The sequence below is a fragment of the Fringilla coelebs genome (assembly GCF_963513975.1).
Source record: "Fringilla coelebs genome assembly, chromosome: 7".
Taxonomy (NCBI): Eukaryota; Metazoa; Chordata; class Aves; order Passeriformes; family Fringillidae; genus Fringilla; species Fringilla coelebs.
The window spans coordinates 23474822-23501487 of NC_140035.1; the positions used below are offsets into that span (position 1 = coordinate 23474822).

Genomic DNA, 26666 nt, shown 5'->3' on the forward strand with positions numbered 1-26666 from the left:
CGTTTGTGGTGGCGGGGTAAGAAAGCACCACGGGTCCCGTACCTGTGCGTCCCTGCCCCGACACGGGGCGCAGGGCACGGGCCGAGGCGTGTGAGGTGTGAGGCTGGCGAGGCCGAGGGCTCTGGAGACCGCACGCCCCCCCGGCATCGCCGTTGCTGGGCACCGGCCCGGCGAGTCCCGCGGCGGGCCGGAGGCTGGAGCCCCTCGGGAGCCGGGCTCAGCTGACGGCTGCGGGTGACGCCGGGCCGGGTCGAACGGCCACCGAGGAGCGATCCCCACCCCCCATTCCCGGGCCGCCGCTTTGTCCTTGCCCGGCCCGGAGCACGCGCGCCCCCGGCCGCGGCGGGAGCGCGCCTGCGCGCACCCCGGCGGCCGGCAGGCGGGAGCGAGCGCCCCCTCTCCCCTCCCCCGCTCGCCGGGAGCTCCGCCGGCGGCCGCGGGCGGGCGGGGGAGCCGGGGCGGGGCGGGGAGAGCCCGGGGGCGGCCGGGCCCCCTCCCCGCCTCCGCTCCGCGGCGCGCGCCCGCCGCCCCCCGCCCCGGCCCCCCGGCCCGCCGCGGGAGCCCGCGCCGCAGAGCGGGGCCCGCCAGCGCCACCCGCCGGCCGCGGGGCCGCACCGCGCCTCCCCCCGTCCCCCCCTGCTCCGGCTCTCAATGTTCCACACTGCCCGGCCACAGAGCCGCCGCCGCCGCCGTAGAGCCCCCCGGCCGCCTCCGTCCCCTCCTCGGGCGCCGCGGGCCCGGCCCGGCCCCCCGCCATCCCGCCCCTCCGACCCAGCAGCGGGACAGGACGCCGGCGAAGGTAAGGGAGCGGCGGGCGAGGCGGCCGCCGCGGCGGCTGGGCGAGCGCGGTGGGGGGAGGCGGGGAGGAGGCGGGGGGGCTGGTAGAGGAGCTTTGTTCTTGTTTTCGGCGCTCGCTGCCTGGCGGCGGCCGGGGACGCGGGGCCGGCCCGAGTTCACGCCTCACTTGGTGCACACGCACGGTGCGGAGCGGGGCCGGGCGAGCCGCCGCCGCCGCCCGCCGAGCCGAGGCGAGCCGAGGCGGGCTGGCGCTCCCCACAAAGCGCGGCCGGGCGGCCGCCTGGATCCAGCCCTGCCGCAGCTCCCGCCGCTCCTCCTCGGGCCCCCCCGGCCGCCGGGGCAGCCCCCTCCTTCTTCCCCCCCCCCCCTTTCCCGATCGGCGGAAAAATGTCGGTCTGCCTGGCGGAGCTGCGCGGGGAGCGGCGGCGGGGAGAGCTGTGCAGAAGGTGCAGTTTGAATTATGCTTCTTCCCCCTCCGGCAGCTCTGTGGTGGCCAAATGCAGTTCTCGCTGCTGGCCATGTAAATAACCGAGGCTGCTGCTACCCCAGTGGCTTTAATTGCGTCGCGGGGCTTTTCCCCTTACTAAAAAAAGCCCTTCCACCAATGAAAAAACCAAACCTCGTTCCCCCCGTGCCAGCCCTTTAAACGCTTAGAGCAAGTGTACATTTCCATCTGAAATCAACCCAAGTGTTACTGGCTGTGTATTTTCTCGGAGAGAGGGGAAGAGGGGGGATCTGGCGTTTGGACCCAATAAAATGCTCTGCTCCAGTGTAAATATTTACAGGTTATTAGTGACTTTTTAAAAAACATTTTCAATGAGGTCTGTTATTTACAGTGTGTCATAAGTTATTAATGTTCATTGCCTAAGTACCCTGCTAAATCTGTCTCATGCCTTAGAACAAAGTCGACAATTGGCATATTGTTTAAAGTATGAAAAAAATGCGAGTGGGTTTAAAGATTGGAAATATCTGTATTTTCAGAAGTGTAAATATTGCTTTGTAGCTGTCAAACTCCAGTCCTCGGGTATGAGACAAGGAAGTATATTTTGATTAATTTCTCACTGAAACTGACTTGTCACCTCTACAAAGTTTTCTGGAACTTGGAAAACGTCAAGAGAGAGTCCTGCCTGTTGTATGAACTCTCCCTCTTTTCATCCCCAAAAATGTTTCACGTGATGTCCAGTGGTAGGCAGAGGTCAGTGGAGCTTGGGGAATGACAAGGGAGAGTCCTTCCTTGTGTATTAACTCTGCCTCTTTTCTTTCCCCAAAAAGTTCCCCACGATGTCCAGTGATAGACAGAGGTCAGATGATGAAAGTCCAAGTACCAGCAGTGGTAGTTCAGATGCCGATCAGAGGGATCCGCCTGCACCTGAACCTGAAGAGCAAGAAGAACGAAAACCCTCTGCCACCCAGCAGAAGAAGAACACCAAACTATCCAGCAAAACTACTGCTAAGCTATCTACTAGTGCAAAAAGGTAAAGGAAGGAGTGAAACATCCTGCAGTATTTTTGCACAGTATTTGGAGTCACAGTACTCACACTGCACTTGTCAGGGCCGAGGCGTTCTTCTTGTAAAGCTATGTGGAAGGGAGTGAACTACCAACTCTGGACAGGAGCCTGCTAAGCCATGTTTTAATTGATCCAAGTCTTGTTGGTGTAACAGTTACACAGAATGGTCCTATGTCTTTTGAAGAGTTGGTACAGAACTTGGTAACTTACAGGCTGACTGGGAGGGGGGCACCTAGGTACATTTTGTATTTGCAAAAATGTGTGAGAGAGCTCTGCCGCTTTCTTTCTGAGTTGGGTTTCCATGCCTGGTTGGTATAGGGTGGAGTCCTCCTGGAGTATTTTATTATGGTCGGTAGACTGATGACAGGCAATGCTGTCTAATTAAAGAAGTCATAAAACCCCAGTGGCTTCTCTGGGTCTTATGAGAGCTTTTCAAGATGATGCACAGGAGAGCCTTACGCACCTTGAAGGAATGGGTTCATTCTGCCATTCTTCTGGGAGAAACTTAGGTGACTTTTCTCCCTTAGGATCTGTGGATTTAAACTGTGACGTTCTACAGGTAGCCTCTACCTTTAAATATGAGAATTTTCAGAAACCTTGTTTAGTTATTTTGGTTGCACTTTCATTTACATATATATTTATTGGCAGTCTGGCTCTCAAGATGTACACTCTGGTACAAAGATCAGCTGTATGAAATACTCAGACTGTAAATTCTTTAATTCCAGCTGTCTTTGGAGATGAAGCATAACTTTCCAGTCCTTTCCCTGGAGTTGCTTTTCTTTGAAAACATTTACAAGTATCCTGTAGCAAGAACAGTTGTAAAATAGTTGTAGTAGCTTCAAATTTTGCTTACTCAGCATGACTGTTGTGGTTCTGACTTTTACGAACACTTTAGTATTGGACTTAAACTTAGTAAATTCCTTTTGAAATATGTTAAAAATGTTGCAGAGAATGGCTGCTCGGCTTTGATGACTTTTGAGCTTGTTAAAGAAACCCTTTGAAATAGGGCTGGCTAAAGAGAATAAAGTTTTGCAACTACTCTGTAGCACTTGTAATTTGTTGTTACTTGTTTTTATTTGACAAGCCTAAGATACAGGTTTTTGACACAGAGTTTTCTCATGTTGTCTTTATTTAATTTAATTGTTGCAAGTCTAATTCCATGCATCTCAGATAGTTCAGTAGGCTGACTGAATTTATTGGTATTACTGCAAGGACATCCAGAGCAGTTTCTGTTAGCTCACCTTTTAACACCTGCTATTTGCATGAAATTCACAGTATTGCTCTTATGGGTCCTGTTGTGAAGAGAAGTTTTGATTTTTTTAAGAGGAGTTAACCATGTGTATTTTGAAATTGCACCTCTTATGTACCTGAATAAACTTAAATTGACAGGAAGTTTTCAGTACTAATTTTTCAGATCTTAACTCCTCGTGAATGTTTATAATAGAGTAAAGTTATGCACAGATTATTTCAAGTTATTGTATCAATTTTTAGGACATAAATACAGCTACTGTATAAGGTTGCAGGAGGAAAGGCAGCAGAAGGTATGGAGAGAAGCAAAGTTGATCCAGAGAGATTATTCCAGTAACAGAGCCTGGCAGATCTGCAAATCCACTTTTTAAACACACTGCAAAGTAATAGGTAAAATATTGTGAAAAGACTGTGTCTGCTGCCAGCACGGTTCATTTGAGCCTCAGTCACAGGTCCTGTAGCTCTGGTTTAAAGTCATTGTCAAATCTGCTTGTGCAGGCTCCCCCCCCCCCGCCCCCGCCTCATTTGCATATTAGCTTGAAAAGAAAATCTCCCTGGTAAAAAGTGCTCGGATGTGAAAAAGAGTTACTTTTCTGAATAGTTGTGGGAAATTTCTACCCAGCTCAGCTGTAAGGGTTCTGTTTACATGCAGCGTGGAGCAGGAAAAAAGCTGCAAAGTTTCTCAGCTGTGGGATTTGGGTTATGCCTCTGAGAACAAAGAGGAAGCAGCCATGTTAGCATTACTGAAGGCAAAGCCAATCTTGCATTTAACTGCATGGTGGTAGAGGGCAGTGTAATTCCCTGATTTATTCTATAGACTATCTCAAATGCTTTGTGTCTGTTCTCATTTCACCAACAGAATCCAGAAGGAGCTAGCTGAGATAACCCTTGATCCTCCTCCTAACTGCAGGTATGTAATGGCTTCTTAAATTGTGGTCGGTGGTAGGAAATTAATGTGCTCAGGTTAACAAAAGGCAAACTTAGTGTTTACGACGGGTGACTGTTAGACAGAAATTGCATACAGAGGATTGAACAAGCACACAAAACGTTTGAAACTGAAGTTTGATATTTTGTTTGCATGTTGGAGGTTTAGTCATTAGTGATTGATGTATGCAGTGAAATCTGTTCCATTTGTTGTTCATAGCTGGTCACTGCCTTTGTGAAACATTAATTATATGAATGTCAAAATATGCTGAAGCTTTCAACTTAATGTCTGCATGTAGTTTGAACTGGGTTTTTAAGTGCTGAGTTTCTAGAGTGATCTTTTCATTCTGAAGTGAAGAACCGTATGTGATTTTTATATGCTTTCTCTTAGTATGTTGTTTAACAGATAAACTGAAGTGTTGCCTCTAAATTTATGTGTCTGTTGGTCAGACTTCTTGTGTAGTCTCTTGATAAAGAATATTTCTGAGGAAGTTCCCAACTTGGGAGGCACTTGTTTGGTTTTAGAAAATGAAATTGTAAGCATGGAAGGCTGAGTTATTTAGTTTTAAAGTGATGGTTTGGAATTGAAGCACTTGATCTGTAGGAAAGTTAGATAGTATCACAGTTAGCTGATTTCTTTAAATCTTTTGCATGTTTTACTTTTGTTTAAAGGATACATTAAAATTCTCATTAGCTATGAGCATCCAGTGTTCAGATTTGCAGTAAAGCTACCTTTAAATAATGTTGCTTTCATTTGAGGCATCTCCGTAAGATTTCTGACTGGAAGGTATCTTAATAACTCATGTAACAGTGAGCCATGTACATGTTTTTAAAATTTGCTGGAAATACTTTCTGATTCTGTGTTGGAATTGTTTGGCTTTTGAATAGTTGGTGTGTGTTTTGTGAATTTGATAAAATATGAGCTACTCCTCTGTCTCACTAATCCATGAGTGCAGGGGCTAAGCCAGAGCAGTGTTTTATTGAATTTGTGGTGAAGGCATCTTGTCCTGAGGACTGTGCTGTAGATTGCCTGTGGCAGCCTGATGTATTTGCATGTAGGGTCAGTGGCTCTGTTTAGGGTTTGGGGTTTGTGTTTTCGTTTTAGGTTGGGGTTTTTTTTTTCTTTGGTTTTGTTTTGTTGGGGGTTTTTCTGCATTTTTGTTTTTTTGGGTTTTTTTTTGGTTTTGTGTGGGGAGATGGGTTTGGTTTGGTTTTAAATAAGTGCTTTAGATAACTTTAAATAAATTACTGGGATCTAGTTCTGTGTTGGTCCTGCAATTTATATTTGGACCATCAAAGGGGCATGGCAGAAGAGAAAGTATTTAAATGAAATAGAGCCCTGATGCTTTGCTTACAGTTGCCAAAAAGATAATTGTAGCAGTTTCGGGTACAGCAAGTTACAGCTTTTAGAAAGAGAAGCTTTCACACTCTGCAGCAGCACTATCTGTTACTTGGCTTCCTGGCAGCACATGTTCCTCTCATATTAGCACAAGAGTATTGCAGAGCATTTTGCTTATGAGCTGGTACAGCCAGATGCCCAGGAATGATGTTGAGAATGAAAACCCCCCAATGTGTCTAAAATTATTCAAGTTTCTTTCCTACAGAGAGTAGGAAAAAAATGTGGGGTTTTTTTTGCCATTGAGGAAGTCAATGCTTCTGTTCCCATAGGTATTTTTAAGAGGAATTTAGTGGATTTACTCAATAAAAGCTTTATGATGACTGCATTTTTACCTTTTGCAAATTAATTAAAAAAAAAAATCTACAAGAGAAACAAGCTTCTGTAACAGGAGATCTGGGTTTTCATGATAAACAGTTGGAACAGAGTTTCAGTGCCCAAAGTATTTACTGTTCCGTTGAAACTGACTTGTTAGAAGGAGCCTTTCTGATACTACGAAGTAAATGCAGCTGTGTGTTATGTGCTGAAACAGTTGGCACTTTTGCTTTCTTATAGGGTTGTAGTAGCACAGATTAGGCTACACAGCAGGCTGATGAGACTTCTGCACTGCTCATCATGCAACACGCAGTAGAATGCTACTTATTGCATTTCTTGTGAAAGAAAAAGAATTTGTAAAAAAAAACCATTTAAAAGCCTGTATAATTTGGGCATATTCACATGTGCTTTAAAAATAAAAACCTGGTGTCTAAGTTCTCCCAAAACCAGTTTTCATGCACAGTTGTTTCTCTTCCACTTCTAAAGCACAATCTTACCATTTGCAGTCCACATACTCCAAACTTCACAAGAATAAAACTGGCAACTAATGCTCTTGGATGCTGATAATCCTTCTGCTTACTCAGTTACATAAGTAATGAAAAATTAGCAATTTTTAAAATGCAGTAATGGCACATATAAAATGTTAAATGTTACTTTAACAGGATCCTGTTAAAGTAACAAATACTAAAGTACAAATATGTTGAGCTCTCTCATATCATGTTAAACACTGTTGTCTGCTGCCACTTCTCACCTGCCAGTACAACTGCCCAATCACCCCGTGGGAGTGACCAGAGGCTGATTCATCTACTTTAAAATGACACCGACTGGCTGCACTGTGATTCTCATGCAAAAGAGGTGTAGATTTCCCCAGCAGTTGTTTTTCCTGCAGTCACATCTATTGCTGTAACATCTGCTTTATAAAAATGCCAGAGCCCCAAGAAAGCCCTGTTCCTGGGTATGCTGAGCAGGCCTGGGCTGCACACTGACTTCTATTTTAGGTACTGGAATAGCAGAATGACAGGCACAGTAAAACTAACTAAACAGTAGTTTTTTGCTTGCCTGTCTCAACAGAAAGGATTGATTTCTGATTCTGTTAATTGGACAATGAACTGTTGAAAAAATCATGTTGTCATGTATCATGCTGTCATGTTTGTGAGCAGTGAATACGAGCTGCATCTTGGGGGTACCAGCTATAAAACTTAATATCTTCATGCTGATAGCTTTACTCCTTAACATGCAGTAGTACTAAATTCCTGTGATTTTGGTGTGGTTTTCAAGGAAGATAAAGCATCAAAAGCAATAAAATTCAGTCTTAGGCCACTAAAGATGTTGGAGAAAAGTTAAGTGCTGCTTTCCACTCATGTTTTCTCCTCTTCAACAGAAAGGCCTGAAACAAGTCAATTACTGTCCAACATACACCTTAGCACTAGGACACGTAGGTAAACTGAGGACAGGTATCTGGTTTCATTTTTTCTTGCTTTTGCCATCTTAACTCAAAGTTGTGCTACTTGATGCAGTGTGCTGTATTTAATTTCTTTTGTGCTTTTAATAGCATAAAGCAAAGCTAAAAAGATCTTGGCCCTATTGCTCCTAGGCAGCTCAGTTTCAAATCACGGCCAAGCACTTATGCACACTTCAAGGTGTGGAGTGTGCCAAACCCCACTGTTACAGACTCTCAGGTAAATGCTGCAAAGATTTTGCACGTAGTGCATGGTAAATCTGGGCTGCAGAGATGCTCTTAAATAAGTTTGACATATCTGGAATAACTATTTTCAGCTCATAGCATAAGACTGTTTGGATCAGAGGTCACTGCACTGTAGTTAAGGTTTTGTCTGAGGCTGCTGTTGAGACCTGCAGCTCAGGTGGAGCAGGGCGCTGCTGTCTCCACCTCTCATTGTATTTCCTGGATTTTAGGGCTGGCACAAGTGGGGCTGTTCCCAGGGGTGCTGTGATTTATAGCAGCTTCCTGTAGCTGTTCCTGGCTGCCCTGCTGATCTACAGTAACAATAATGTGTATTCCCAGTTTTCTTTGCTTGCTCTTCCTCATTTCCATTCCTAAATTAAATATTGTTCTTCTTTGTGGAAAAGTTTTTGAAGTTCTATTTAATAACACTCATGTCAGCTTAGTTTATAGTTTACAGCCCATTTACAACAAATCCACTTTTGTGTAAACTTTGCAGGAAATGAATGCAAACACCAAATTCAGTCTATCCACTCAGAGCTTAATTCATGTGGTTTAAAAAGTGGTGAGTTGAAATAGTGCATCTTTCCCAGGCAAGCGGGAAAATGTAAGTCTTTTATATCCTGTGTTGTAAATTGGCTTTAATCTCTTCTCTTTCCTAAAGTGAAAATCAGATGTTTGAAAGCAGATGGTTTAAAAGAAAAAAGTAAAGTGGAAAGGCCAGGCAAAGCACATGCCTTGGAGCACTGGTCAGAGAAACAACTTGCTTTCTTTGTAGCTGCTGGGAAATGGGACTTAGTGCTAAGGGAGAGCTGCTTGGATCACCCCAAAAGCTCCCTGATCTGTCTCATCCTCTAGCACTCAGTGCCTGACCTTATAGGTCTGTTGAAAAGATTTTCCTTAATATAATAATTTATTTTCAGGCCTTGTATGCTAATACATACTAATGTGATTTCTTGAGCAGTACTACAAAAGCTGGCAGTTGATGATTTTGCTGTTTGTGGCCTCTCCTGGACTTGCAAATAGGTTGATGGTTTATGAGTAGTTAATTTTGAAATTATATATTTTAAAATAACACTCCAAAGTATGTGGACTAAGAACAAATGGAAGGAAGATGTGTAAGGGGTTTGTTTTAATACAGGATTTTTCTGCTTCCTAAGAACCGCATTTGTCCCTTTCATTACTGCCACATCTTGGGCTAATTCCACCCTGCAGAGTGCTGCCAACGCCAGGGTCTGGAGTTTGACACAAAGAAGAATGCCTGCAAAACCCTGGCAGGCGAACGCTATTACTGCTTTGGTTATGGACCCATGAATCCAGATGTTTGTAACTGTCGGACTGCGCTTGTTATTCCATCAGTGTGGGAGCACTGCAGTATGTGTTTAAAGCAATATTGTGAAGGTACTCTTCAGACCAGCAATTTAAGCTCTTTCAGTTGAGCTGTCTGAAACAATGAGGAGCAATGAAAAATTGTGCTGGTGGTGCAGGCTCGTTCATGTGCAGAGGTAGCACTGGGTTTGAGCTAATGCAGCCTTGTGATTGTGAGGAAGGTGCTGCAGCTAAGCTTGTAGAAGCATTCCTTTTGTTAAACATACTCTGTCTGCAGTAAGGCTATAGGCAAATGTTTACTCTGCAAACAGTTGTGCCTGTTGAAGATGTTACTGCACAGCTGTGGTTTGCTCCAGTTCTGACACGGAGGTGACTACTTCAGTCAGAAAGCAAAGCAGATTCATGTGATTACTCTGTAATGCTCCCCAGGGAGGGGAAAAAAAAAGGGGAAAAAAAAATCATCCAAGTTTCCTTAAATGGTTTAAATAGGTGATTCAAATGAACTCTGCTGGGTTTTTCCTCTGTCCTCTCAGAGTAGTCATTGTTCACACAAAGCTTTTTGCCACACACACCAGGATATGAATAAGCCAATCCATCCCTTTGTCTCTCAAATGTAGTAAGTTTCCATCTTCCCTTTGTCAAAACCAGGCATTCTGTTGCTTTTATGAAATCAGGAGGAGAAAGAATACATTGCATGCAGTCAAATAGGCCTTTATACAGTAGCACAAGTGTGTGCCCCTCTTCACGTGTACGTTTTTTTCTTCTACTCAAGCTGTTGACTTTCCAGATCTGTGTAAGTTTTGTGTTTATTCTGTTAATTTCTTGTTGAGCAAATGTCTTCATTGTACTAAATACTGAATCCCAGTGAAAAAAAAAAAGTCAAATTTTCTGGTTTCCACCTCTGCAGTCAAAACCCAGTTGTGAGCGCTAAATGGTTCCTTATAGAAGAGCAGTAGATTAAGATGTGTAAGAGATAGTTATGTTTAAGAGTATGTCCCCAAATGCTTGTGCTGAAGATGAACGAGCAAAATTTATAAAAATCACCCAAACTCTACTTAATAATGTATCATAATGTGACATGTTATGCTTTTTATTGTGGCTCCCTGCCCAGCACTGCCCAGCACTGTCACCACTGAGTGCAATAAATGCATTCTGCATGAAAAGAAAGCTGAAGTTTGCAGAATGGTTTTAAGAATATAACCCACAAGATTATTTCTAACACTTCCTTCCCTATACAGAAGTTAACAGTTAAAAAAATACAGTGAAGAGGGTTCATGGCTCTGCTACAAACATATTTGAAGTAACTCTCAAATGAATATTGAAATTCTACTTGTTAGTATTGCCCATATCTGATTTATCTAGTATTATTTCTCCTAAGCAATTTCTTCCCTTGTCTTTCTTCCTTCTTTTTTCTAACCAGAAGAATGTAGTCCAGGTCAGAGTAGAAAAGAGTGATGTAATTTAGCATGGCAGTCAGAAGTCTGGTGTTTTTGTATTTCTGTCCAGTTGTGGAAGCAACTTTTATGTTACAGAGTGGCTTTTACCTTATTTGCTGGTTGTGAGTGAAACTGCATTAAGTAAGAGGGATGATGCAAATTTAGAAAGGCATTTCAGTAAAATATTTAAGTGTTAAGTAGAGCCAGACTGCACTGTTATTTAATATACTTTCATTTAAAAACTGCACTAGTGAAAGATTGTGTAACTCCTGAATGTTTTGAATTGTGAGACTATTCAAATTACTTTCTTTTCAGTTGGAACTAGATGACAAATCTACTGACTCAAAATGCCTCAAGTTATGGGGTTTGTTTCCCCTCTGCTAGTATTGACCTCCTGCAAGCTATAAACCAAGGTTTTTTATCAGCCGTCACGCATTGAATTTCTCATGCAAGTTTTTTCAGTGGCATAATTAAGAGAGGATTATGCAACACAAATCAACTTATTGGACTAAGTTTTCATGCCTGCAGATTTGCAGGTTTGACACTTGTGTGAGGAGTGTCCACAGTACTGTCCTACCTGCTCTGAAACCTGTGTGTTAGTCCAAAGATTATATAGATGCTTCACTAGTTTTTATAGCACTACTGTCAAAATGAAAAGAAATAAAATTTATGTTTGTCTACCTACTTTAAAGTTGCAGAAATGGTTCAAACACTTTTTCATTCAGCTACCAGTGTTAAAGAACTGATGCTCATTATGTCTTAAGTTTTATCTGGAAACAATAGAAAAGCCTGACCAGTTTTTTAAGCAATTCTTTAGGTATTAATGCAAAATTTTGTGAAAATGCCAAGTAATGGGTCTTAGAGTTAAGGACAAATCTGCTTTTTGGGTTTGTATAACTGTACAAAGGCCATTCAGGCTCTGTGATAAAACTTACTAAAATATGATGTGTATATGTATAGTTCTTTCTTTTTACACTCAAACTGCACATTGCTCACTCCTGCCAGCCTGTCATACTTAGTTTGTGATCAATAGTATGTATGGCAAGGTCCTAGCATTGAGTGCTTCCCCCTCATGCTGACTTGTCTCTGTGTATCAGTTTCTTTACTATTACAGACTTGGGAGACCTACTTCAAATTCAATTTATCAAAGTGCAAGTACAAGAGAATCAGCTAAATAACATCAAACCCTTTATGTAAAATTACCTAATCCCCATAAAACTGATGTGTGGAGGTTTCCTGGAGCTGGTGTACCGTGGGTTTGTATAGATGTGGAACATTTTGAGACAGGTAATACACAGATCAGGAAAAATACCTTGAGCATATTTTCTGAGTACAGGGCTGGGTAGGCAGGAGCAGGAATATCCAGCTGCTGTCTCAGACAGGGGCATGTGTACCATTAAGCTGTCCAGGAGCTGTGCTGTTCCTTTACATTGATGCCTTACTTTGAGCCAGTAACTGCTGGTGATAAATGAGTCCTAGCCTGCTTGCATTAATTTGGATTAATTTTCTCTCTGCAGAGAGTGCACTATACTGTTACCTAGTTCAGAACTGTGGCTGGAGCAGTTGTTAATTTTATAGCACTTACAGTAAAACAGACTGGCCAGACCTTTTAGGAACTCAGATACAAATTTAGTTGACAATGATTAAACTACCATTGTAAGCATCACTTTCAGAAACAAAGGAGGGATAAGATTTTTTTTGATGAAGCAGCAAAGTGACCTGTAGTTAGAAGTGAGTCACTTTCATGTTGGAAAAATCTGTAGAGGACCATCTGACAGTCCCTAGTAATTGATGTTTTCCTTATTGATGAGGATACTGGCCTAGAGCATATAAATACTGCCTTTGGAGTTAACAGTGGGGACGAAAGAGTTGTAGCACATTGGAGGACAGGACTAGAATGATAAGTGATGGGGGCAAATGTATGAAGTGACCTTTAAAATATTGTGTAATTTAATAAACAGAACTGCAAGGTACAGTGCTTTAGTAGGCATAATCAGCTGCACAAATCTGTGGGGAGAAAAAAACACTGGATGAGAAGTTCTTCACAATAGGTGTAGCCTCTTTGAGGATCATGTGCTTTGAAGGAAGAAGGAAAGAAAGGAGAAGATCTTCAGACACAGAAGAAAGTTGCTGCAAAGGAAATAAGCAATTGTTACTAGTCCAAGGTTGGTAGTTATGAAAAACAGCTTCAGTTGCCATAATGAAGACCTAATATCAATGTAGGAGTACCTGGACATAAAGACAGCATGCAAAAGGTGGTGGGTCTGCATTGCCAGAGGTTTTCAAGAAACAAAGGACTGACAGGATCAGTTTAGATACAGTTGTTTCTACTTCAAGCAGGAAATAGACCTCTTAAAGACCAGTTTGACCAAACTAGCATTAATACTGGATTTAAATTATAATGCTAAAGGAAAGCTTGTGGGAAAGTGATTTTCAGTTCATTTAAAAACTGTAATTTAGTCAGGGTTTTGTAGTATAATCATCCTGGAAGATATACAGATGCTATTATTCCAAGCAGCAGCAACAGTTATTTAAAAAGTCACTGGAAGTGCACAAATTTTGTGCTGTTGTCAGTCAAAAAAAGCAAATGTCTTTCTGCTGATTTATTATTCCCCTTTGTCCCTCTCACCCCCCCCCCCCCCCAGTTTTGGCTTTGTTTTAATTGTTAATCCTACTTTAATTGCACAAAGTTGTCACCTTCTGCTAACTAGAAATAAACTAGGCACATGTCCTCAGTTCTCCAGAAGTTTGTCACCTTTGTGAGAAGCAAATAGCACAGTAGATCTGCAGTAGATCCTGAATTTTGCTGCTTCATACTCTCTGTGCTTGGGTGCTGTGTGTTTGTTCCACAGGCCCATGAGTATCTCTAACACTGAGCTAAACAAAAGCAAGGGCCATTTTTGTCCTTACACAGAGGCAGTTTGCAGTAGCTATGCAAGCACTAATGCATCTTGCCCAGCACCCCAAATGGATCAAGCACATCAGAAAGCAGTTGTGTAGTGCTGTCTGTGCCCATGGATCCTGTCTCGAGGCACCCTCTGGAATCAGAGCTCAGACGATTGTAGTGAAAATGTAAGCAGCCTGGCAGGTTTCCAGCTGATGAGTTAATGCTGCTATAAACTTGAGTAGTTCCTCTCTGAGGCATGCAGAAGGGTGCAGGAGCTGGGAAGGCAGCCAGCAAAGTCAGAGAACAGACGGCAAAGCTAAAGGCCAGCCTCAGGGATTCACAACGAATTGTCTTGGAGGTGAGTTCCTCCCTTGCCAGAAACCCTTCATGTAGCTTCAGTGGCAGGGTGGAAATCAGTAAGAAAATTAAGGCTCTCATTCAGTGCAAAGCCAGCCTGCCTTTTGGGAGCTTGTTTAACATAGCTTGAGCAAAGGTAGCTGTGCCCAGCACTCAGGCCACCCTGTGACTGACTTAGCAGTACAGGTGCTGCAGAAAGCCAAGGGTTCTCAATCAACGCTGGCTCAGTTCATTGAGCTTGAAGCTGCAGTGAGGTGGTTTAGGTTTGAACTCAGGTTATCACTTCACTCTGAAGCCTAGACATTGAAGTCACCAAAATGTGATAGAGTGAATCAGTACAGCATCAGCTGGTCAAATTTCATTGGACAAATGAAATTGGTGCAAATGGGTTCTCCCCTTTCTGTAAGGGAAGGTTAGCAGCAGAAAGCTGGTTTTGTTTGCAATTTCAGTAAAGCGTTTATGCTGTAAATGCTTCGAGCAGAGTGGATTTTTGAGGGTTTGGAAAGTGTTTCAATAGATCAGTAGCTATGCAATAGGAAAGATGTTCAGCTGATGGTGGTTCTTGCTGTGGAGGCTGCAATTGTGGCACACTGGGCAGGTTCCTCCCCAAATAAGCCTTTTCTGACTAAGGACCTGTCTACTGTGTCCCCACTGCCTGGGGTTTGCTGGTGTTTGTCCTTCTCCCTGGTATCCCAACATCAAAGACTTCATCCAGGCTGGAGGATCCGAGGGACAAGTGAGTGGTGCAGGGATGGTTAGCTGACACAGAGCTCTGTGTGGGCATTGTGCATCAGTACCTGTCCTAACTTGTTCATAGATACCTAGGGCATATCTGTATCTACTTCATTAATATCAATGGCAAAAGCTGTAGTTGGACATTACAGATTTAGCACATCTCCCTCTACAGACACCCTGAGGGACCAAAGAACGAACATCCTTATGCAAATACCTGGTTTTCTGTTTAGAGCTTTGGACTTAGAAGGAAAAGAATGAGTTTTGATTTGATTTCTATTAAGCTAATGCAAAGAGAAGTCTTAAAGAGACTAAAATAAACTTGCACTGAATACTCTATATTCACATGGAAGCAAATCTAAGTGATCTAAGTTACGCAGCACAGCCTACTGCACCCTAAGCATTGCTCAAGTGATACATATTCTTACACAAAAGGTAGAAATACTGTAGAACCTCAAATTCTACAAGCGTGATTAAACATTAATCTGAGAGGGTGATCTTCACTTGATAAAGTATTTGAAGCACAGTCTGTGGCTGAAAACATGTTTCTTGTCTGGAGTAGAAATTTTGTATGATACCCATACAGGTTTTTATACAGCCAGGTAGTGCCTAGCTCCACCTTCCCCTTCTTCCACAGAGTCTTGGATAGCTGGAGTAGTATGAAGAGTTGCAGTAGCAACCTGGCTGCTGTGTATTTTGAGTGTAATTTGCTTCTTCCTTTTTTTTTATAAGCCAGAATTCCAGGTGGTGTACTTAGTTACACCAGAGCAAACACACCACAACTTGTTTTTTTTAAAAAAAGAAACAAGTTTCTGAAGTGAAAGGGACATCATCAAAACAAAGCAGTGATTTGTTTGATAATACAGAGTAACAAGCCTTAAATAGATCCATATGTGGAAAAGTCGGTTACTTTCAAGGTTCTCTGAAAACAAATGCAGTGAAAACATTTTACTTTCAAGTGTTTTGTTTGGTTTATTTTTCATGGTAATACTGCAGACTAGCATTATTTGAAGTCGTTGTTTTCTATTAAACCTGCTTGGGGTTTTTTGTTTTAGGAATAGAAGAAGCAAAGTAATTTCTTGTCAGTTACAAGGAAAGCTGACAGTAGTGGCTCTTGATGCTAAAACAGCTGTTGTAGGCTGAGCACCATGTGGTTCTCCCAGATGTAAAGGGCATTTGGCAAAACTCCTGTTCAATGACCAGTGTGCCTTACTAGGAATTAGAGAAGGTGGGATTGGAGATGGAGAAAATGGAGACTGATGTGAGCTGTACTACTCTGAGAAATGACTTTTCATCCTTCTGGATGCTGTTTATGCTGTTTGCATCGCCTCTGAATTTCTCTGCAGGCCATGCTTGATAATTTTGCTGTAGATGGTTACTGCCTGCTTTTCATTCAGGTAGGACTGCTAAGAGAGATTTTGATAACTCTGGGTTTTTTTTTCTGACAAATGCAAGTTGATGTGCTTAATTTTTCTTAACTCCCAGATTCTGACCTTGGAAAAAAAAAAAAAATAAAATCTCTCATCTGGATTGTCAGACTCAGCTGTGCTTGTACTCTTTTTGTTTTCAAACATGCGAGTAAGGAGACAGGAATGACTGTGAACACACCTCTCCCCACACCTGAGATAAGCTGGATACCTCCCTGCTAAAATCATCCATCCAGGCTGGGCAGCTTTCCATTAAAGATGACACGTGCCCACCAGTGTGATAGCAGCTGGTTTCAGGAGGTGGGAAGATAAGAGTGCTGTTTGAAAAAAAATGCACCAATAGAAATATCATTTGGGTTTTCTGCTTCTTGAAAGTGTGCGGAGAACAGATAATTATGAGAGACTATTGCCCAAGGTCTTAGTCCAAATCCATTTATGCCTAGAAGAGTTCCATGTTTGTTAGTTTTGAAAGACCCATTGGCTTTTGAACCCTGAATGAAAAAAAAAAAAGCAACACTAAATTGTGCAGTGAGCAGTCCATGCAGTGCACTGAATGTTATTTCTGAAAGTAATTCTGGTGGTCTTTTTCTGAAGTTGGTTGCTGATCACAGACCAAGGGGTCAGTTCTGGTTAGCTTTGCAGTAGATGCCATAAGCAGTGAATGCTTGATGAGTGTCTGAGAGATGCTGTGCTGCATCTGCTTGTGCTTTCCATATGCAACTCTCTGTTCCCTTCAAAGTCATCTTGAGTGCAAAGCACCGTGAGTCATCCTGGCACTCCTGCAGTGTGTAGCTACAGTCTCCTAGGTAGGTGCAAGCCAGAGCCTGGCTTTTATCCAGTTTAGATGCAGAGCAGGACACAGGAACACCCCATTGTGCTGTTCTGTCTTAGGTGGGAGGATAAACTGCACTATGAAATTGCACCAGCTGCATGTGTTCCTAAGAGGCTGAAACCTCTGTTTGGAGTGAGCATGTTCCTGGGGCACCCCAGCTCTGCTCCAGGACCAGACCAAGCCAGGGCACCTCTTTCTCCTGCCGAGGGGCAGTGCTGGGCCCAGTGTGCTGGTGGTGCAGCTGTGTTGTGCTTGTAGCGTGGCTCCAGTGCCTGTGCTAATAGGCACTGTGCCTCTCAGTCTGTCAGTAGTTTCTCTGAGTTTTTTCCGAGCCTCTGAAGTTTTAACGGGGGAGTCTGGACCACCACCGGAATAGAAATTTGGGGGAAAAGGTTTTTCTGAGGGAAATTTGAAAGACAGAAGCTTTACTATAAAACCTTTCTATTCTCATTTTTGCAATCTGTAGAAAGTTGTTCCTGATAGTATTAATTCTTCTGGCAAGTAGAAATAATTTAGGTATTAGTCTTCATGCTGCTGTATGAATTATAGATTTAATTATGGTCCAGGTGCTCAGAGCTTTGCCATTCTTCTATATGTTAAATATAAAGAAAAAATAAGTCTGAGTAATTTTTTGGCTTACTGAATAAATGTAAACACTTGGAAACTGTGCCAAAATATAAATAAATAGAGGATTTACTTCACAGAGAATGCTATTATCTACTCCAGGGCATTCTGCTTTATGGGGAGGATTAGTGCTTTGCATTATACTGGAACACACCTTTTTACAGCTACTACTCTCTGCAGCAGAAGATTAAAAAGTTTTCCTGTAATTCCTTGTAGTTCCAAATTTTCTTTTGCAATTACAGCTCATTACTAGGGGCCAAAGGTTGATTTGAGTTAACATAGCCATAACAAGAAACAGTCTCTGATTCCCTGGCAGGGGTAAATTACCAGCCTACTTGTAGTGTTCCTCTTCTTCTGAGTCACTCGGTCTTTTCTGCCTGACAGTTTTGTCAGTCCTTGATTCACAGTCCTTGAAGGTTCTCGTGCTGCATACCATAAGTGTGTTTGTTTCTTGTCCTAAACCAGATTTTCCTCCTATTTTCTCCTAACCTATAAGTAAATTTAATTTTTGATTGCAATTTAATTCCATTAAACTCTTTCCATAACTGTCTGTTCACAATCAGGCTGGATATGAGAGCCATGAAAAACCCCTTTTTTTTTGAGATTTCCTAGGATATTTGGGCAAGGGGCAAGTATATGAAGTATGTTAGATAACTGGGACTTACTTCTCTTCATTTGTCTTTTGTGTCTACATTTTTAATTACTGCCTTTCTGTTTTGTGTCCCTGAGTCAGAGGAAGCCCACCTTTCTCACCTTTTCCAGGAAACTGTGTGCATGTTTAAATGCTTTTCCAAAGGGAATGTGAATTAGCCTTGTTTCAGCTCCTACTAAACATCACTTGACAGAGCCTGTGGGATACCCTGCCTGTGTATAATATGCCTCCTGCAGTATTGGGGACAAAAAAACCTTAAAACTATACTTCTTTAATATATTTCACTATTAGAATGCATGCCATTTATGGATGCAATAGTATGAAATTTTCAGATGAGGGTCAACTAATTTACTCTTGCAATTGTCCCCTTATACTCCTTCTAATTTGTGGGTCAGAAAAATGCGTGTCATGATTTCATTTTTCTTTTGGGCGCTGCAGCTACCCTCAAGAGTCTGCTCTTCCTTAGACACGAATAACATATTTGATGCATCTCCTGAGGAAGCAGCCAAAAGTGCATGTTCTGACCTCATCTTTAAGCCTTTCCATTTCCTTTACTCACACTTAATGAAGTTACTATCACAGCCATTAAAGATAATTGTGTAAAAGTAGATTATGTAATTATTGGAGTTGTACTGGTTTAGTATATAGTCAGGTATTGATTCTGATTCTTTATTTTGGCCCAGTATGGCAATGCTAGTTTACTCTGACTGTTGGATTTGAAAGTCTGTGTTGGTTATTTGGGGTAGCTAGGGAGTTTTTTCTGAGGAAATCTGAATAGTTTAGAGCACCTTGATACTTTTGTTTGAGAAAAGAAATTAATATACATTGAAGAGACCCTGTTTCAATGTCTCAAAAGTTTTTCCTCTGTTTCTTTGATGCTTAGTACAGGGGATCATTTACAAAGATTTGCCAGTATCCCTCAGGTCAGTTGTGATTCACTGGTATTGATGCTATGGAGAGCTGTGCAGTTGTCTTCTAGACATCACTGGTGTGAATGGATCTACAAGTGAGTTCTTACACTTTTTGTAAGCTCTCTTGATGCACTGCACCTTTTGATTGGGGAAGCTACATATGCAATTTCTTTATTTGAATACACCTCTAATGTGGTTAAGTTAAGACTAAGATCTGGAAGTAAACTCTTCATAGGGATTTTCCTGTAACAGAGACTAAATTTAGCCTTCTTTTATATGAGCATAATTTTAGATCTTGGAGAATCTACACTTTGTGGGAGGTTAGTGAATGAATGGGCTGGGGGCTGACCATGTATGGGCTTTCAAGTCCTTTACTCAAGAGGGAAATGCAATTGGTGTCAGCGTGTTAATTTGATGAAGTACATTTATGGGAAGCTTTATATAGCTGTTGGCTGTTGACTTAAAACCGTGTCTTCATTTTCTACCTTTGTTTGTTTGTTGTGTCCTTAGGTTATTTAATAAAACATGCAGTGAAACACTAGAAAAGCTGAACTTCGTCTTCCAAACAGCTATTGTTGTCAATGTAAAGGGTCTTCATGTCTTAAACAAAGCAGTAATTTTTCCTTATAGCAAAAGTATGATTTTGAAGAGTTACTTTATGTGTTACTGTGTATTTTTATTTTAAAACTGAATTATATCAATTGGGTCTTCTCTGGATGTTGAAGTCAAATCAAGTCACTGTGACTTCTAGAAATAGAACTGCTACTGTACAAAATCCTTATTAGTATAAAAAACATTCAGAAAAACATTTCAACTCCGTGCCCACACTCTTCAGATTCCCTTTGTTTCTGAAGGCCACTGTGGGGTTTGTTGTATTTCTGTGTCTGTGGTAAATCAGTGCATACAGTGGTGCAGTGCATGAGACAAGGTTGGCTTGGCACCACTGAATTGTCATCAGTCCGCTCTTGTTATTACTCATAAACTGTGCTTGGCTGTAAGCACACTATAGATGCTCCCTGTTTAGTGCTCAGGAACTCTTTCCTTGGAAATTGTGTGCCTTTTTAATGTGTCATGGCTCAATTATCACATTCATTTTGGCTGCCAAAATAGCCATATATATTGTCTAGCAAGTGACAGCCTGGGCCTTTATCTCTTTCTGGCTGTTTGCCAGCTGTTTAATTGCAGCCCTGTGTTTGCTGTGTGTCACATCTTATGGTGGTCTATTATACCCAGCTAAAACAATATTTTGAAAATGTTTCAAATGTAAACTAATTCTGTGAGACTTTACATCCTGTTATTTACATGATCTGCTAGGAATGTAATGTAGGTCATTTTTCCCCCTACAAATACGAACATTTATACCTCGGATCATCTTACGAATTTCCTGGGCAGTGAGAAGACAAGATGGGGATGCAGAAATGTTCTCTCATCCCCTTGAGAGATGTAATTAAAGCTGTGCACTTGTCATGCAGTTTTTCATTTGTAGTTTCCAAGACGTTTTTAAAGGCAAATATTCTCTTTGTTCTACCTTTAGAAAAGAACAAGCATACAGGAACTGAGCTGAGATCTCAAAAGGAATAGCAAAGCCTGTGAGCCATTTCTGCCCAAATGGATACTTTGGGTGAAGGTGATGTTGGGGTTTGCATGAATGGTGTCTCACAAAGGCAGAGAATTGTGCAGGTGCTGTTTGCAGACAGCACATTTGGTTTGGCAGCCACCTGCTTTCCATCAGGAAACACCTAAGGCAGGGCTGGCTCTGTGTCCTGCCACCCCACCCCACCCCACCCCACCTGGAGGATGGAGCCACTCAGTGTGAAACCAGGATACTGGAGGGCTAAGCACTCCACAGCACTTAGGTGTGCAGGGAATCCTTGGGCTAAGTATGAGTCCAGTTTTAGCTGCCTCTCTTTGTACAGATATTAGTATCTTGCTCATTTTTTGCCTGAAGAGCTGTTATCTTGAGAGTTTCAGCTCCTGGATGGATTGCTTTGTGGTGCAAAATGATTTAGCCTTAAGAGCAATGAAGGTACATTAGCTAACAATCTTGGCTATGTAGATTTTTTGGCCGAAACTTTGCTTTTCTACTGCTTTAAGAGGAAATCAGGATTTGTTCTATTGCTTGTTTAATAGGAAGAATAACTGTTTAACAAGAAAGACGTGATAAAAGTCTTGATAAACAGCGTTGCAGTTGAGAGGAAGACAGAACAGAAGAGCACTTAAGATCCCATTTTTGTACAAAACACTAGATTTATAATTAAGTAGTAAGGATTAACCTTAAAAAAAGGAGAAAGAACAAATTATCCTGTAGGCAGGATTAGATCTACAGGATTTTTCTCTTCTTGATTGGGAAAGGATCCCATCTAGCTAAAGCCATCTAGCTTACTGGAAGAGGCTTGATATTAAAATGAGCTTTTTTAAAAGGAAATAAAATTATTAAGAATGCTCTTGAACCTTGTGAAAAATCCAATATTGTGTGAGGATAATGTATTTAGGCATGTACATGTTTGTTTTTTCTGGTTTATCTGCTAGAAAAATTGTGGTAAATAACCCCCTTTTAAAATGTCTATTTGAGAAGGTGACCTGTTACAAAGTGAGCATTCAAAGGTATTTAGGAGAGAGTTGTACACATATGGGGCAGCTGGAGTGAGAATAGTTGTGGCAGTTCTGCTGTGCTGTCACTGCATGTCTCCTCAGGAAATGCATCAAAACAGTCACTAATGTAATTTTTTTGTAGCAAGACCTGCATAATTGCAGTAGTTTACAATGTGACCAGTCTATCCAGTGTCAAAAAAAGGCCACTTGGCTTGAGTTTCTGCTTGACAGAACTCCTCCTTGTTTCATTAAGCTTTTGCGCAAGTGCTGTATTTAGCATGTTTTGTGTGTGAGTTTCTTACGTATCTCAAATCACTTTACTTTCTGGTGAGTCTGAAGACATCATCAGCTAAGTTTTGTAGTATACAGATGAAGTGGGTGCTGAAAGGCAGCCTGCAGAAACCCTTCCTCTCTTCATGCTGCCTGGTTCGATAAGGCAGGTGTGCCTGTGTGCCATTGACACAGAGGTGTAGATTTTTACTTGATTTGTTAAGAAGTTTTTTTTCTGAACAGAAGTTTCAGCACTCAGTGAATAGATACCCTCTCATTGAAAAACGCCTATGTGTTAGATATGGTCATTGCAAACTAACAGTGGCTTTGGGGAAGTGAAGATTCTCTCCTATTTGAGATCTTCTAATATCCCGAGAGTTAGATACTAGGAAGTTAAATCCCAGCAAGGCTTGTACAAAGCCAAGCTGGCAAAGCAATGATGCCAATTACTCGTCATGGCTGAGCATTCACTATCTACTCGACAACAGATATGAAGGACATGATCAGGACGGGTCACAAGGATGCATAACCCATACACCACTACAGGCTGATCAAGCCGGAATGTTGAAATCATGAAATATTAATCAAATGCAGGAAACTGGTGGGAAGTGGGGTGAGAGCAAATACCCATGCTGCATTTGCTGTGGAACTGTTCAAAGGTGCAGTGTGGTGCAGCCACAGTGCAAAACTGTCACAGACCAATGGTTCAGACTGAGTGTGGACCAGCTGCAGTACTGGTGCTTCAGGGTTTTGCTTGGCTCTTCATGTCCCTAAGCTTGCTGTGCTTCCTGTTCCAAGTCCTGTTTCACATGCTGCCTTTGTTCACCATTGCTGAATTTTTCCATCCTCTTCCTCTTCCATCTCCACAGCTGTGATTTCAGTAATTGGGACTAAACACTGGCCTTTCTTCAGTGGAATGTGTCTTGTATAATCATAGCTACTTTCTTTGGGGATTAAATAAAAAAACCAACAAAACAACAGAAAAAAATGATACATCCTTGGCAGGAACAGGCAGCATGTTCAGGGTTAAAGCAGACCAGGAAAAGGGACACTTCCCTTTCTTGTCAAATTAGCTCTGGTTTCTAAGATCCATCACGCTGGAATGCAGCCCTGAAATGCCAATTTTCTTGTAAGGAGGAAGCAGAGCCAATTGACTTAAACTTTTAGTTGCATCTGCTGGCAATTTCCACCAGAAGCTAATTACAGCTCACAGCTATCACCAGCAGCACCACTGGTTCCACCTCCCAACAAAGAAAGTTTTAACCCACACAGGGGTTTCTTTTTCCTTGAAATTGTAAGACTGGGATAGCATTTTTCAAGCTGGTATTTTATACATACAAACAGAAATCTACAAAATTTAGGTAAATTATTTTGTCATACAAATACTATTTTTAGGTCTTTCCAAATTTGGAGGTAATTTATTGGGCTTTGCACTGTATCCCAATATCATATCAACACAACACAACGTGTGTATTTTTAAATTGTGATGTGATCAACCCAACTCACTCTCTGTGTTGTCAGTTCTAGAAATTACTTCAGGATAACTAAAATAGCTCAGACCTTTTTGCTTTGTTAGTGCTGCAGGTTTGAAAATGCTTATGGGTACTGAAATATTTGCACCTTTTGATACTGATTCCACAAAAACGAATTTTGCAAGAGTGAACCTTTTCAGGAATGATTCTTGTCAACAAAGAACGGAGCACGACTTTTTTCGGCTAGCATCACTAGATGGCGTTGCCTAGTAGTCTAACAGCTGAGAGTCTGAAAATAGATGAAATTAATGTAAATCTGTAGAGTAATTAAAACATTTAAATCTTTCACTATGTATGTCTTAGGTATTTTTTTTCCTTTTCAATCATGCTTCTAATTGTTGAAGAGAGGCTGTTGTGCTGAAGGTTACTTCTGCCTGTTGCAGATCTTAAGCAAGTAGTGAGTATAGTTTCTGCTGGTTCTGCTCTTCCTTGGCTTGAGCACTTCTTGAAGTCGTGTGCTGAGGGACTGAGGCTCAGCCAGAGCTTGTGCTGCTGTTTCATGCACGGTTCTGTCTGTACACAATTAGCCTCTTTTAATGGTATGCTGAAATATTAGCAGAAGGACTGCTTGGAGGACACCAGAGTAGACAAGCAACGAGAACTCTGCCAGTATTACTTTATAGAAAGCTCCTGGTGTGACGTGTGTTTCTAAAGTAGAATGCCCACTGATATTACAGACTACATTAAAAAAACCCAAAAGTGTTGTTTGGGGCTTTTATTCTGTTGTTTATTTTGTGGTTTAGACACCATGCCACATTTTTTTCTTCCTGGCTGGTTTCTTCTGTTTAGTCAGTGGTCAGTCATGCTCTGGCAGCAGCACTAATGTGACACTGCTGTGCCTGCACGTGGGGCATGACCATGCCTGCACACTGTTCTCTGGTGCGCTTTTTCCCAGGCAAGGCTGGAGGAAACCTGCCTTTCATATGAGTAGTGTATTTAGCTGAAAGCAAAAAGATGTCAAGTAGATGGATTTATTCAGGGAGGATGGTGAGGAGAAATGATGAACCAAGCAGCTTTTGTTCAGTGCTTTCAGCTCAGCTCCATCACCTGCCTCTTTTAAACTGTGAGTGAGAATTTGGCATAACCTACTCCCTTTTCTTAGTTCACTAGCACTTTTAATTTAGAAGCTCTCCTGCTTGCCATTATAGTTATTTTTAAATTATTGCTTAACCCATTGCAGATGTCTTTATCAGTCTATTAAAAATCAAAGAATTATTATTGACAGGAATTGGTATAACTCACTTGTTTAGTTTCTTAGTTTAAATAATATTTCTAGAGAATGTCAATCAGTTTGCCTGTAGTTATACATTTAGATGTAGGGAGTGTGCACGCCTCTGGTTAACACTTGTATTTACAAAACAATATTTTTAAAGATTTTATGGTAGAATCTTAGTTGTAGGATAATGTTGAGGGTTTATAGTTTGGACACCTATAAAGCAGTATCACATTTCACAAAAGAATGAGGAATAAAAAAGCCAAGTTAAAGAAACCAACAAACAGTAACCATGTACCAGATGCTTTTGATGAAAGTTGGTAGCCAAAGCTTCTGTTTATAAAAGAGATTTAAAATTAGGTGCTAGACCTTATTTGAACAACTTTCTGGAAAGCTGTGCAGTGTATTTCTGTACGTGAAGGTAGCTCTTTTCAAAGCCTCACTTCAGAGAAATGTCAAATAAGATCTGGGGAGAGAGCAAGGTTGTTTGAGAAGTGCAGCACACTGTTTAACAGCTCCTTACGTGTTCTGGGGAAGCAGTATAAGAATACCAGGACAGGAAAACCCTTAATCTTCTTTTACATATCCATGTTTTTAAATCAGAATAATGTGAGTAGCTATAAAGTGATCAAGTCCCTTATGAGCTTATTTTTCATCACTTTATACCTGGTAATTGATAATAAAGGTACAAAATTTGGTACAAGAGAGCACTGGTGGGAAAGGTATATATTTGAACACCCCAGCCAGTAACGATCGGAAGCACGTGCTTGTCTCCCATTGAAGGCGCTGGGTTTTGAGCACATGCAGAAGCACTTTTACTGAGCTGGGTCTCAGGGAGGGGAGTCAGTTAAGCAGGGCCAAACACAGAAAGAGGAGGGGAAATCAGCATGGTGACTGCAAGTGGGAAATAGCTATTGTGTTCATTATTTTACAGGGAAAAGCTCTACCTGTAGCTGTGCAATGCACTGCTAAATTTGTACCAGACCTCAAAACTTCATCTTCAAATACGTCTGATCCCCCAGTGCCTCCACAAGGGGTTCAGCCCAGTGCCAGGTCAGTGCATTTGGAAAGCACAGGCTTGGGCGCATGAGCAGGGAAAGGAAAGAGAAAGCAGGGGAACTAGGGCCTGCCTGCTGTCCCCTCGCTTTGCCAGCTTTCTTGTTGAAGTTTCAGAAAGACTCCATTCAGAGGGATAATATTTCTGCCACACCTCCATCCCATTGTGCTGTCTGCAAGCAGGAGAGGCAGAAATGTAGACCCTGTAGTTTTGAGGAACTGCTAAGAACATTGCTGTTTGGAAGGACACTGTTTCATGAGCATAAAATCAAAGTACACATTCAGTGCCAGTCTTTTCACCTAAATTTTACATGAAGGCTGAATGCTCATTTAATCCTGTTTATTTGGGGGCATTCAGCACATAATACTAAATGTGCTTGATTTTTTTTTTATTTGCAGGTCACCTTTTAATGGAGCTGTAAAAGTAAGTGTAAACTGCACCTTCTTTTGTCATCAGTAAGTGCTGAAGGGTGTAATGCTCAGGGCAGGAGTGGCTCTGGGCTCACATGTGGGAGAAGGATGGGCAAACCCTAGCACTACCCAGTAAGTAAGGGGGTTGAAAGGCATCATGGGCTCTTGTTCATTTGCACTGTCTGTTTGTACAGGCCTCCTCAACACTACAAATACTTCCTTTTGGTTTCTTAATTGGGATGCTTCTCAGAGGCCCTGTAGTGCTAATCCTAACAAAGACATGTCCAGGAGGGCAGTTTTTGCACTGAAGAGTTTATCAGCAATAGCTAGAGGTTCTCCTGCTTGGTTGAAAAAGAGATCTGGATACCTTATCTTGATGTCCTCCAAGTCAGACATAATTAGAAAATATAGCTCAGGCTGCTGCCTTGCTCAGGGAGGTAGCACATACCCCTTCCAGAGTGTCTTAGAGAAGAGCTTTGTCCTTGGTAGAAGTCAATTAAGTACACTTTCCACATGATGGATGCAGGCAATTCCT

General features: G+C 41.9%; 1 protein-coding gene across 3 annotated transcripts in view; it reads left to right on the forward strand.

Annotated features, from left to right (window-relative positions):
• The first annotated feature begins 618 nt into the window (after positions 1-618).
• Positions 619-26666, forward strand: part of UBE2E3 (ubiquitin conjugating enzyme E2 E3) — a 54807-nt gene continuing 28759 nt past the window's right edge. Inside the window, exons 1-4 of one of the 3 annotated variants that reach the window (XR_014616286.1) lie at positions 619-799; positions 2071-2273; positions 4414-4464; positions 26120-26144. Coding sequence is in view for 2 of the 3 variants with exons in the window: in XM_084208918.1 (XP_084065044.1) it covers positions 2080-2273; positions 4414-4464 (245 nt within the window). In the remaining variant the exon portion in view is untranslated. Of the gene's footprint in view, positions 800-1185; positions 1245-2070; positions 2274-4413; positions 4465-26119; positions 26145-26666 lie in introns of those variants that run through there. The other 2 variants (XM_084208918.1, XM_084208919.1) reach the window with 2 other exon arrangements.